At 62.4% G+C, this 11547-nt stretch overlaps 5 protein-coding genes across 5 annotated transcripts; 3 read left to right on the top strand and 2 right to left on the bottom strand.

The window, feature by feature from the left end:
• Positions 1–117: 117 nt before the first annotated feature.
• On the bottom strand, positions 118–3038 carry RHTO_06508 (choline dehydrogenase; the record flags this gene model as incomplete). The annotated part of the gene is made up of 13 exons (XM_016420169.1): positions 118–201; positions 265–374; positions 444–633; positions 739–901; positions 1003–1190; positions 1283–1717; positions 1789–1845; positions 1932–2018; positions 2077–2200; positions 2281–2391; positions 2475–2578; positions 2683–2714; positions 2855–3038. The coding sequence occupies 13 exons, from the start codon at positions 3036–3038 to the stop codon at positions 118–120; spliced, it is 1869 nt and encodes a 622-aa protein (XP_016269402.1).
• A 797-nt stretch (positions 3039–3835) lies between these two features.
• RHTO_06507 (uncharacterized protein) lies at positions 3836–5251 on the top strand (the record flags this gene model as incomplete). The annotated part of the gene is made up of 2 exons (XM_016420168.1): positions 3836–4040; positions 4101–5251. The coding sequence occupies 2 exons, from the start codon at positions 3836–3838 to the stop codon at positions 5249–5251; spliced, it is 1356 nt and encodes a 451-aa protein (XP_016269401.1).
• Positions 5252–5698: 447 nt separating this feature from the next.
• On the bottom strand, positions 5699–7103 carry RHTO_06506 (metallo-beta-lactamase domain containing protein; the record flags this gene model as incomplete). The annotated part of the gene is made up of 4 exons (XM_016420167.1): positions 5699–6209; positions 6276–6624; positions 6681–6778; positions 6832–7103. The coding sequence occupies 4 exons, from the start codon at positions 7101–7103 to the stop codon at positions 5699–5701; spliced, it is 1230 nt and encodes a 409-aa protein (XP_016269400.1).
• A 740-nt stretch (positions 7104–7843) lies between these two features.
• On the top strand, positions 7844–9498 carry RHTO_06505 (secretory lipase; the record flags this gene model as incomplete). Its single annotated transcript, XM_016420166.1, has 4 exons — positions 7844–8446; positions 8527–8592; positions 8718–8785; positions 8847–9498. 4 exons carry the CDS (start codon positions 7844–7846, stop codon positions 9496–9498), a joined length of 1389 nt encoding a protein of 462 aa, XP_016269399.1.
• Positions 9499–9728: 230 nt separating this feature from the next.
• RHTO_06504 (uncharacterized protein) lies at positions 9729–11093 on the top strand (the record flags this gene model as incomplete). Its single annotated transcript, XM_016420165.1, has 8 exons — positions 9729–9782; positions 9879–9959; positions 10019–10172; positions 10242–10429; positions 10512–10589; positions 10655–10808; positions 10927–10977; positions 11053–11093. The coding sequence occupies 8 exons, from the start codon at positions 9729–9731 to the stop codon at positions 11091–11093; spliced, it is 801 nt and encodes a 266-aa protein (XP_016269398.1).
• Positions 11094–11547: the final 454 nt, after the last annotated feature.

Below are 11547 nucleotides of genomic sequence, written 5' to 3'. Positions count from 1 at the left end.
ACGGAAGAACGCATTAGAAGCCCTGCAAAGTCAGAGCGAGAGTAGTACACGCCTTCCCTCCGTTTCCTCGTCGCCCGTCCAGCAGGCTCTCCCCCTTCCTCGGTTCTGGTCAGTATGCTAGAGCCTCGCGCCCTTCGACTCGAGCACCTCGGCCTTGAGCATGTCCGCAAACTTCTCGGCAACCGCAATCACCGCCGCGACCTGTTTCTCGCTTGCAACGTCAGCTTCCCATCCAGCTCAGTAGCGAGGGAAAGTGAGACGTACGGGGTGGCCACTGACGGTGTCGGGGAAGACGCTGGCGTCGCAGACGCGGACGTTCGAGAGGCCGTAGACGCGGAGCGAGGGGTCGATCGCGCCTCCTTCCTCGCGCGGGCCTGTGTGCCATGCCCACCCGTCAGTCATCGCTCGAGAGTATGCAGGGAAAAAGAGCAAGCGAGACGCACCAATCTTGCAGCTCCCCATCGGGTGGTAAATCGTCTCGGCCGTCTCCCTCGCATGCTCAAGCAACTGCTCGTCCGTCGCGTTTGCGAACTCTTCGGGCGTCATCGAGGGCGAGGCGGGCTTGAGGAGGTACGAGGAGAGAGGGGCGGTGTTGGACATGCGGCGGATCAGGCGGAGGCCGGCGAGGAGGACCTGCGCGCAAGCGAGGACTTCCTGAGCATACGGGCCGGCCACGCAGTCTCGCGACGCTCGAGCTCGAGCAGGCGATAGACGAGCGTGAGGAAGCAACGAACGCACCTCGACGTCCCTCGAATCCTTCAAGTATCCCGGATCAATGAGCGGCATGTCCCACACGCTGCCGCTGCCGATCCTGACGCTCCCGCTCGAATGAGGGTGCAGGACCGTCGAGGCCATCGTGAAGTAGTCGCCAGAGGTATTGGGCGGAGGAGTGAGGGTGTGACTGCGTGCGAGGGAAGTTGAAGGTTAGTTCGGAGGCCTTCTCTCGAGCTTGTTGACCCCGTCCTTCGCAAGGCGAGACCAGGAGGAGGGACGGGAACGCACTTGAGGTACCAAACCGGCGCCGTGATAATCTCCAAATCCGCTCCGCTCCTCTCTCCCTCCTTCGCCCGCTTGACCACAACGTCACCCGCCGGCGAGACGTCCGACGAGCGAAGGAACGCGGCGGCTTCGGCCATGTTTGAGGAGAGCGGGCCTGTGCCGGTTGTGAGCCAGCGGATGAGGGAGGGGAGCTGTGCGTGGGCAGACGAGACCTCGCATCAGCTCATGCCTTTCTCCGGGAGCGGGAGAAGTCGAGATGAAGAAGCGGCGACGCGCAACGCACCGTCTTGACCGGATCCTTGACCCACTCCCAACTGCTCCCCTTCGTCGTCTCGAAGAACACCCCCGCAAGGACATGATCCTTCAATCCCTCTCCCACTCCGTCGTTCTCCACCTTGCACTCGACACCTGCCTTCTCCAACGTCGCGCGCGAACCGATTCCAGAGCATTGGAGGAGCTGAGGAGTCCCGAAGGATCCGAGAGAGAGGATCACGTCCCTCGATGCGCGCGCAACGAACCTTCCCTTCTTCGGGTCCTTGTCCTGCGCAAGCACGACTCCGACGCACTTTTCCCCGTCGGTGGAGAGGACGAGTCGTTCGACGGTCGTGCGAGTGAGGATGCAGAGGTTTGGGCGGGTGTAGACGGATGAGGGGAGGTAGGCGGCTGAAGTGGACGAGCGTTGGCCGCGCGAATCGATGTGCGCCTGGAAGCGGGTGATCTGGGCGTTGCGCGGGGCGGTTAGCGAGTGTGGAGAGAAGGGGGCAGGGAGAGGGAGAGAGGGAAACGCACGCCGCTCGTGTTGGTCGCGCGGTTCAGGTCCGCGTTGTGAGGGACGCCGACCTTGGGCTGTGCGACCCGGAACAGGCATACATCAGCTCTATGCACTCATCGCGAAGGCAAGTAAGAGGAAGGCGAAATGCTCGCGAACGCACCCCCGTCTCGACGAAAGCCTTGGTGATCTCGTTCGTCGCCGCCTCTCCGGGGTGGCGAGACTTCCACACTCCCTCCGTCCCGCGGTCCTACAATCAATCTTCCTGTCAGCCACTACTCGAAAGCAGGAGGAGAAAAGGGACGCACGGAACCGATTTCGGGCTGCGAAGCGTCGGGTACGAATCCCTCTGCTTTACGGAAGTAAGGCTCGAGGTTCGTCCATCCCCATCCCGTCGCGCCTTTCCCCTCCCACTGTCCCTTTCCGTCAGCCCTGCCAAACCGAGCGAGAGGGGGGAAAGAGGAGGAGGACGAACCCGCTCGTAGTCGCCCGGCGCACACCACTGCACGCACTGCGCGTTCATCGCCGAACACCCGCCGAGCATCTTTCCTCGCGGTTGGTAGAGCGCGCGGTTGTGCAGCGCGGGTTGGGGGATGGTGTGAGGGGCGTAGTCGGCGGGGGTTCTGCGCGCGGAGCGAGACCAGGGACTTTGTCAGTTCCGACTTGGAGGGAGAGGAGGAAGAGCAGTGGAGAAGGAGGGACGCACTTGAACAGGTTTGGCCATCCAGCAGGGATACGAGAGAAGAGGAGTTTCTGGTCGGATTCGCCGGCTTCGATGAGCAGGATGCGGAGGGTTGGGTCTTCGGAGAGCTGTGTGCGTGGGAGAGGGGGCCTTAGCGAATGGAGGCGGGAGGAGAAGGGAAGAAGGGGATGGGAGGAGGACCAGGAGAAGAAGGAGAGGAGAGGGGACGTACACGCGAAGCAAGGACGCATCCTGCCGTTCCACCTGTATCACCGACGTCGGCGTCAACGGAACAAGGTGGAGAAGGAGACGAATTTCGATGTCAGTCTCTGTCTTTCACGCCGCGCCGCACCCTCGCAGCTTCCGTCCTCCCCATGAGCAAGAGCGGACTGGCACGAACATACCTCCGCAAATCACATAGTCAAACACCTTCTCCCCCTCACCTCCCTCGCCCAACGTCCCGCGCGCATCGCTCGAGCCCTTCTCGGGCTCGACAAAGCGGTCGCAGAAGGTTGAGGGGGTGGAGATGCCTGCGTAGCGGGGTGCTGAGGCGGAGAAGGAGAAGAGCTGAGGGAGCGAGAGGGGCATCGTTGTTGTGCTCGAGTGCTGTGAGGGAGAAAGAGAAGGAGCAGGGAGGGGAAGAGAGGAAGTGGGGGCTGCGAGAAGAGAAGAAGAAGCGTGCGAAGGGTAGCGAGAAGAACGGGCGAGGCACGTGCAGGCGGGAGGGTCGCCGACTCGGACAGGCGGAACAGACAGCGAGCATGCCGGGAAGCAGGGAAGCAGCGTGTGAGCGAGAGCTGGGGAAGGCGAGAGGAGAGAGGGGCGAGAGGAGGGAGAAGTCGGCGACCACGCCGTGCGGCGGTCTGAGCGTTGGGCTGCGCCCAGATAGCGTCGTTGCGATGTCGTTGCCGTCGGTGTTGAGCCTGCAAGCGGAGTGTGAGCGCGCGGAAGAGGGCGAACGAGTGCTGCTCGTGACCTTGTTCACGCCCTGCGACGCGAGGGAGGCGCGCATGGCGACAACCACCTTCTCGGCGGGTCAGGCAGGCTGTGGTGAGTATTGGCAGGGTGTAATAGATTGTAATACTCTAGTAGTACCCACTGCCAGCCTCACGAAGGCGCTGAGCGAGAGAAGCGGCGTCGTCCACCTCGTCGCCCCAAACTCGCCCTTGTCCTCGTCCAACTCGGCTCACCCACTCGAGAGGCTCGCTGGAGACTGCTAGAGACTCGTGCTTACACGCACAGACACACACACGGCAGCGCCAACCACCCGCACGTCCACATCGCCTCGGACGGCCCTCCCTCTCCCCGTCAGTCAACCTCGCCGACCCCATCTCACCCAACACCCTCGCACACCCTCGCGACCACTCGGACGTACTCTCACAGCAATGTACTCGCCACTTGCACTCGTGCCAGCCGTATTGCTCGGCGTCGCAGCAGCCGCTCAGGGCGTCGCCGCTCAGGACTACTCGGGAGGAGGTGCAGCGTCTTCTTCATCGTGGAGTCAGCAAGCGAGTGGGAGCGCGTGGAGTAGCACGGCGGCTGCGAACGCAACGGGAGATGCATCGGGACAGGCGAATGCGACGGCATCGAGTGCGTGCCCTCGCTCATTCCTCCCCTACCCGACGGCTAACACGGACTCTCCTGCGACAGACACGGCCGCCGCACCCGTCTCGACGTCGACGCAGAACCCCCTCATCCCTTCCTCCATCTCGCCCAAATGCCAGTCCTTCCTGACCTACCTCAACTCGGCCTCGTCCCTCTCTGCCTGCACAACCCCTCTCCTCTCCGCCCTCTCCTCCTTCCAGCCCTCGCCCGATTCGCCTACAACCTACACCGCATCCTCAGACCAAGTCCACACGGCTATCGAGAACCTCTGTTCCCAGCCCTCGTGCGACGACTCGCTCGTCCGCGGCATGCTCGGCGGGTTCGTGGCAAACTGCACAGCCGAACTCGAGGCGAAGAACCAGGTCGTGCTTGGATCGTACGACGCGTTGTATGTCCTCGAGCCCCTGAGGGAGGCGGTTTGCTCGACCGACTCGTCGGGCGCGTTCTGCGTCGAAGACATCGCAGCGGGTAAAGTCCCCTCGACCCCGTCCAACACCACCGACTCGTCAAACTCGACGACCACGCCGGTGAACATGACCGCCCTCGCCTCCTCGGCTGCGGCCTCGTCGACCGCCCAAACGGGATCGCAACTCGCCGCGCAGACGTACACCATCCCCGTTCCCGCCCCGCAGGCGCTCTACGTCCAGATCACCAAGGTCGCGAAGCGGTGGTACAGGTTGGCCAAGAGGCAGTACCAAGGCGGTTCGTCGAGCGGGTCGGGGTCGAGTTGGTCGAGCGCCGGGTCGTCCACTGCGGCGTCCCCCTCGTCCTCATCCTCGAGCGGATCGAACTCGACCGCCCCCTCAGCCGGCTCGACGCGCTTCACCCCACTCGCCCTCCCCTCCCTCCTCCCCAACTCCCAAACCTGGTCCACCCTCTCCCTCCTCTTCCTCTTCCTCACCCCCTCCATGCCCTCCTCAACCTTGTGCACGCCCTGCACACGCACCATCCTCGCCTCATACATCGCTTTCGAGTCGCGCATGCCTTATGCCCTCGGACTCGCTAACTCGCCCTTGCTGGGAGGTCAGGGAGCACTGTGGACTGGCGTCGGGGAGAAGTGCGGAAGCGGGTTCCTGGAGGGCGTCGCGAAGCAGGCGGGCGAGGCGAACCTTACGGGCGGAAGCGGGTCGATAAAGGCGCGTGCGGGAGGAGTGGTCGTCGCGTTGGTGGCGGTGGTGCTTGCTGTCGCGCTCTGAGCAGACGAGGATGGGCGCAAGGACTCTCTCTTCACTCGACTACGACGCAAACGACGCAATACCTTTCCTTCCTTCCTTCCTTTTCGACAGTTCTCGCCTCGCACTCGCATACCCACCTACCTCCTCGAACCCATTTCATCTTCTTCACACAATCTATTCGACTCGACTGCTTGTAGTGCAGCAGGTCGCAGGCAGCGCCGCGGCTCTTGTTCATTCCCCCCCTCTTCCCTTCCTTCCCTCCCTTCCTCTCGTCGTCTTCGCTCATCCAGCTCGTCTGGTCTCGCTGGTAGCCCGAGGTGCAGGGAAGAAAGGAGAAGGAGGGGTGGATTGTATACCCGTTATACCCTCTCACGTCAGTCTCGTCCACTCTCGAGAAGTCCTTCTCTCTCTCGCAAGCCGCAGAAAGCGAAAGAGAAGCAGCTCGTTCACATCCAAGCTCTACCGCCTCTACTCGTACGTACTATCGCAAACCCTCCCCCCTCGCTGCCCATCCCAGCTCAAAACCAGCCCATCGAACGCCGGCCTCACCCACCTTCCCTCCGCTACCGCTTCTTCACCTGTCTCTGCTGCGTAGGAGGCGACGAAAGCGTTTGCGGCGCGCGTGAAGGAGCGGGGAGAGGGGTCTTTCTCCGAGAGGGAGAGGAGGGCGTCCGTCTCGGGCTCGCTCAGCGCTGGACCTGCTCCGTGGGAAGAGAACTCGGTAGCCCATTCAACCCACGCAGCGTGTGAGATCCCGTGCGGGAGGTCGGTGAGGTAGGTCTTCCTCGCTCCCAAGCGGGCAGAGAGCGCGAGCGATTGGGCGAGCGTGAAGTGTGAGCGCGGGTGGGGGGAGAAGAGGGAGCAGGTATCGATTATTAGGGTGTCGAGGGGTGGGAGGAGGCGAGAGGAGGGGGTGAAAGAGGAGGAGGGGAGGGAGACGTAGGTGGCGAGCCGGGCGATTTGCGCTGCGGGGACCCGGCTGCGCGCGCGAGAGGGAGCGTTGGCGATGTAAGAATGGAGGAAAAAAGAGACGAAGCGAGCACACCTGACGTCGGACAGGTACAACACCGTCGAGTCGATCAGAAACCCGAGCGCGATGAGCGGCCGCTGTGGACCCTTCTTGTGGTCGAAATAGTGTCCATGCTCGACGGGCACGGGCACAATCTTGACGCCACAGACGTCCCATTCCTCGTCCTCGCGCATGATGTGCCAGTCGAACGAGGGGAGGGCGCCTGAGCCCGAGGCGGCCGCTTTCGAGACCATGTAGGTGAAGGAGGAGGCGATTTGGTCGTAGGTTGTGCGCGTGCAGTAGATCGGGATGGTCCGCTCGATGGCAGAGTCGTAGGTCCATATGCGGAGGTCGTCGAGGCCGTCAATCGCGTCGGCGTGGTGGTCTTTGCCGGGGAGCTTTGTGAGCGCGGCTCCGTGAGACCGAGAGGAGACCACACACGAGTGAGGATACATGCGTCGATCTTGCGCAGCCCGTGCTGGGGGAAGAACTTGAGCGCCTGCTCGCGGAACGTCTTGCCGCAGTCGATGAGGATGGTCCTGCTCGCCTCCCGAATCAGCTTCCGCACACCTGTCTCTGCTCGTGCACTCACAGCTCCTCCTGTCCCTCTCCACGCGGCACCCTCAAGACACAACCCGTGTTCCCGCGAATGTTCTTACTCCCCGGATTCCCGACCGTATCGAGGCATGCGTCGCAGCCGTTGACGGGGTCTGTCGTACAAACGATGTTGGGCAAAGCGGAGGAGCAAGCTGTGCCGAGGAAGAGAAGCTCGTGGGGTTTTGAGGGGGAGCGGGCGGGAGGAGGGGATGGTGAGGGAGAAGCGGTGGGAGTGTCGTAGCCGCTCGCGTCGGGATAGCGGTACATCGCGCGCAGCTGGCAGCAGCAGCTAAAGAAGCAAGGGGCGTATCATGTCCCCTCGAAAGACCAAGCACAAGTCCGAGGACCTTCCGAGCAGCAAAGTCGGCCGACGAGCAAAGCCTGCGACGATGGAGGTGCAGTCATCGCCCTAGGCACGGAAGGTTCAGTCCCCCAGCACCTCCAAGCGCACCGCACGCGAGTCCTGGCATTTGTGGCGAGGTCGACTGATGAAGAGCGGGAGAAGGGTCGTTGGTAGGCGGAGAGCGGGTGGCGGGTCCGGCACACGTCCAAGCGAGTCCCAGCTACTCTTCCATCCGGTCCAGCCGCGCAACGCATCCGAGCGAGGCTGTGGTCGCCGTTGAGAGGGTCGCCGTTCGCAGGTTGTCCCCCTCGTCCTCCTGCTGTTCAGGCTGGACCCACGCCCGGACAGATTGCACGGCGGGACACGCTGTGCACATTGTCCGGTACGACTGCACCGACGCGCGTCCCTGTCCACGAGCTCGCGAGACTTGCGAACGACGGCCTCTCGAGTCGCCGTCGACCGACGTCGTGCGATCTTCCGCGCAGGGTTCCAAGTCGACGGTAATTGCGCGCTAATTGCGGTCGCCTGATCGTGCGACAGCGCTTGTCCACATCGCCGGCCACCGCGCCGTCGGAGAGCGGGGACAACCTTTCGCTCGTTCTTCTCCCCGACGCCCGTTCTGTTCCTCCGTCGTCGTCGTCGGCTGACGCTGCTGCTGCTCACGATGCGCTTTTCGACTGTCGCGGCCGCTCTCGCTTCCTTCGCCGCCTGCGTCGTCGCCGCGCCCGTCGAACTCGACGCTCGCGGCCTCTATCCCTTGCCGACAGACGACCCGTTCTACCAAATCCCGACCAGCATCCGCTCTGCGTCGAACGGTCAGGTCCTGAAGTCGCGGCAGATCAACACGGCGTACGATGTCCTCTCCCAGTCGACCTGGCAAGTTCAGTACAAGACGACCGGCGCACTTGGCGAGGCGGATGCGACCGTCGCTACGCTCTTCACGCCCAAAGTCCCATCCAGTCCACCCAAGATCATGCTCCTCATGGCGCCCGTCGACTCGGCCAACCCGAACTGCGAAGTCTCCTACGGCACGCGCGACCCGACGTCCGGACCAGCAGGCTACGACGCCTCGACCGTCGGAGTCGACATCCTCGCCGCCTTGAGCAACGGGTGGTACGTCGCCATGCCCGATCACGAGGGGTCCAAGGCCGCGTTCATCTCGGGCGTCACCGAGGCGCTCGCTGGACTCGATGGCCTCAGGGCTCTCCTCAACTTCCGCCAGGTCTTGCCCGACTCGACGGGATACAAGGCCATCATTCACGGATACGTGCGTTCCAGGCTTCTGCTCAGCGACTGTTTCCCTGCTCAGCTCCGCTGACTTTGACCGCCACTTCTTCCGGCTTGCAGTCTGGCGGCGGTCACGCTTCTGCCTGGGCGACCCAGTTCGCACAGACGTATGGCAAGGGACTCAACGTAAGCCGACCGTCCTTTGAAGATTGCATCTTTCGTCCGGCGAAACTCGTCTCGCCTCCTCAGCAACCTTCGCAATCCAGCATCGCTCCTCTACGAGCCCCGCTGACTTTCTCGACGCCACACAGATCATCGCCGGATGCTACGGTGGTGTCCCTGTCGACTTGCTCGCAACGCTGCAGAAGTTGAACAAGAGGTGAGCCTTGTCGAAGTACCGCCCAAAGACCTCGCTCACGCTTGACGCTCCGCACCTGTAGCTTCTTCGCCTCGTTCGCCATCAGCGCTCTCGCCGGCATGAGCAGCGCCTACCCCGAACTCAAGCAGTGGCTCCTGCCTCGCCTATACCCGAACGGCACGGCCGCCTACCAAGCTGCGAAGACCGACAACAGCTGCAACGTTGCGGCGGCGCAGCCGTTCGTCGACGTCTACACGTACGTCAAGGGCGGTGAGGCAGCTATCGGCGAGCCCATCCCCGCCAAGTACTTCAACATGGGCAAGCTCGGCCAGCCTCTCTCGACCAACGTCGGCAGCATCTCGGGCGTCCTTCCCGTCCCCGTCTTCCAGTACCACTCAGCGTCCGACGAGATCGTCCCCTACCCTCCCGTGCCGGGCTACGTCGCGGACCAGTGTTCTCGCGGCGCGCACATTCAGTTCTCGACAACCGCCGTCTCGGAACACTTGACCGCCTTTATCGAATACGTCGGCGACACGTTCATCTTCATGAAGAATGCGTTCGATGGGAACTTTGGCGGCACGGACAAGGCGTGCTCGACGGTGCAGACTATCGTCGCGCCCATCTTCTCGCCTGCGTACATCGCCGCCATCGGCCCCGAGGCGTACGCCAAGGTTCTCTCACTCCAGGGCACGACGGTTCAGGGCATGAAGATCAACCCGAGTGCGCGCGCTTGAAGCAACTCCACGACCTCTTCCTCCCCTTGCTTTGTCTGTAGTTAGTTTGTTCCGCTGTTGTTATTCCGGGTTCCTCGTTCGTTCGCAATGCCAATTCAGTACTCCCAGAGTCTCTTTCGTCGTCGCAGCCCTCCACCATCGAGAGTACCCCAACTTTGACATCGTCCCGCAGCTTGACCTCGTTCCTCTAGCTCCCACTCCGCTTGCTCTCGCTCGATACGCTGCTCAGGATGTCTGCCGAGACTGCCACCAACGCTCCTGCGCCTCCCAACCCCGAGCTCGTCGTGCGTTTGCTTCCCGCTCCTCCCTCCCGAACGTCATCTCTACACCGCCTTGTCGCCTCCATCGCGCGCAGACTAACCGCTCGTACGGCCTGACAGATCCGCAAGCTCGATGAGCACACCACGATCTTCTCGGTGCCGTTTGCGAGGATGGGACTCGTACCGTTTGGCGGTCGCAGCGTGTGTCTTCTTCCTCCTCCTTCGAACTGCGGTGTGACCTGACGAGCCCCGCCGCGCAGACCGCTATCAAGCTTCAAGACGGCTCGGTTTGGCTTGCGGCGTCTCACCCGCTCGACCCTGCTACGCTCGAGACAATCACCGCGATGGGTCCGGTCAAACATATCGTGATGCTGGATGCAAAGCACGGGATGTACACGAAGTCCTACTACGATGGTGAGCGTGCTCTGAAGCTGTAGATGTGCTCGAGGATGTCTCGCTGACGGTTGTCTCCGTTGCTCTCAGCCTTCCCTGCCGCCAAGCTCTACCTCCCTGCCGGCGGCGTCTCGACCTGGCGCAAGAAGGGATTCCTTCCCTCCGACGAATCCAAGTACGCGTCGTACGGCGAGGGAAGCAAGCAGGTTGATCCGTTCGAGGCGACCACCGGAGGCGAGATCAAGAGTGTCGACTTTGGAAAGGCGCATATCAACCAGGTGCGGGCGCGAGCGTGCGATTGGCAACCTTTGTTGGGAAACTGGCTAACAAGTAGGTCTCCTCTTCGTGCGCGTCTTGCAGGACATCGCCTTCCTCCACGCCCCGACCAAGACGCTCATCCAGGCCGACTTGCTCTTCAATCTTCCGCCTACCGAGCAGGTGTGTCTGCGCGCTTCTCTCACCTTCTCTACGATAGGCGAACGCTGACCCTCCTCGCCTCGCAGTACTCGCGCTCCTCGTCCCGCCCGACCGTCCCCTTCATCTCCGGCCTGCTCCGCCACAGCACCCGCGCGCACCAGCGCTTCATCCACCACCTCGCGACCAAGGATAAGGCTGAGATGAAGTGGGCGGCGAAGAAGGTCGCTGAGTGGGACTTTGGTGAGTTTTCGGTTTCGCGTTTGGGGAGTCGGGGGCCAAATGCAGTCCCGTTCGCTCGCCAGATGCACACTGTGTTTCCCGTTGAGCGCGATGTCCTGACAACCCGAATGCGACACAGACCGCATCATTCCCTGCCACGGCGACGTTATCGAGACCGGCGGAAAGAAGGGTGCGTTCACTTTCAATCTCTTCGCCTCGCACTTCTTCCAGGTTCTCCAGCGCTTACACGCATGCCGCCACACAGCTTGGGTCGACACCTTCGCCTGGTTCACGAACCACGAGTAGTCAGCGTCGTGAAGGAAAGAGGTCCGCTTGAAGAAGAGAGGAGGAGGAAGTCTGTGCCATGTTGTTGTCTTCGCTTGTTCCTCGCCGTCGTCGCTTTGCACCACTAACTCAGATCAGTGCCGTCGTAATCCTTGACAATGCAGTCATTTCGTCGTCGTCGTTTGTCGAGCTCCGCTTCGTCTCCTCCTCGAACCGCCTTTGCTCGCTCTGGTTTCGCTGGCCTCTGCGAGGATTGGATTACTACAGTACTCTACAAGTGCTTAGACTCGTCGCCAGCGTCGCCCGGAGTTGGAAGTCGTCGCCGGTCTCGACCTCCCAGCCACTCTTTGCTCTTCGTCCTCTTCGTGCTCTCCTCGTCCGCTTGATCGACTGTAACCGCTGCCTGGTGGTGCGTACACGCTCGCAGCACTACGCTGAGACGCCCACTGACCCAGTCCAACTCGCAGCACGCCCC

This window comes from Rhodotorula toruloides (genome assembly GCF_000320785.1).
Source record: "Rhodotorula toruloides NP11 unplaced genomic scaffold Scaffold42, whole genome shotgun sequence".
Classification (NCBI taxonomy): domain Eukaryota; kingdom Fungi; phylum Basidiomycota; class Microbotryomycetes; order Sporidiobolales; family Sporidiobolaceae; genus Rhodotorula; species Rhodotorula toruloides.
Note: the sequence above shows the minus strand (reverse complement) of the source record. Positions and strands in the feature narration are given on the sequence as shown.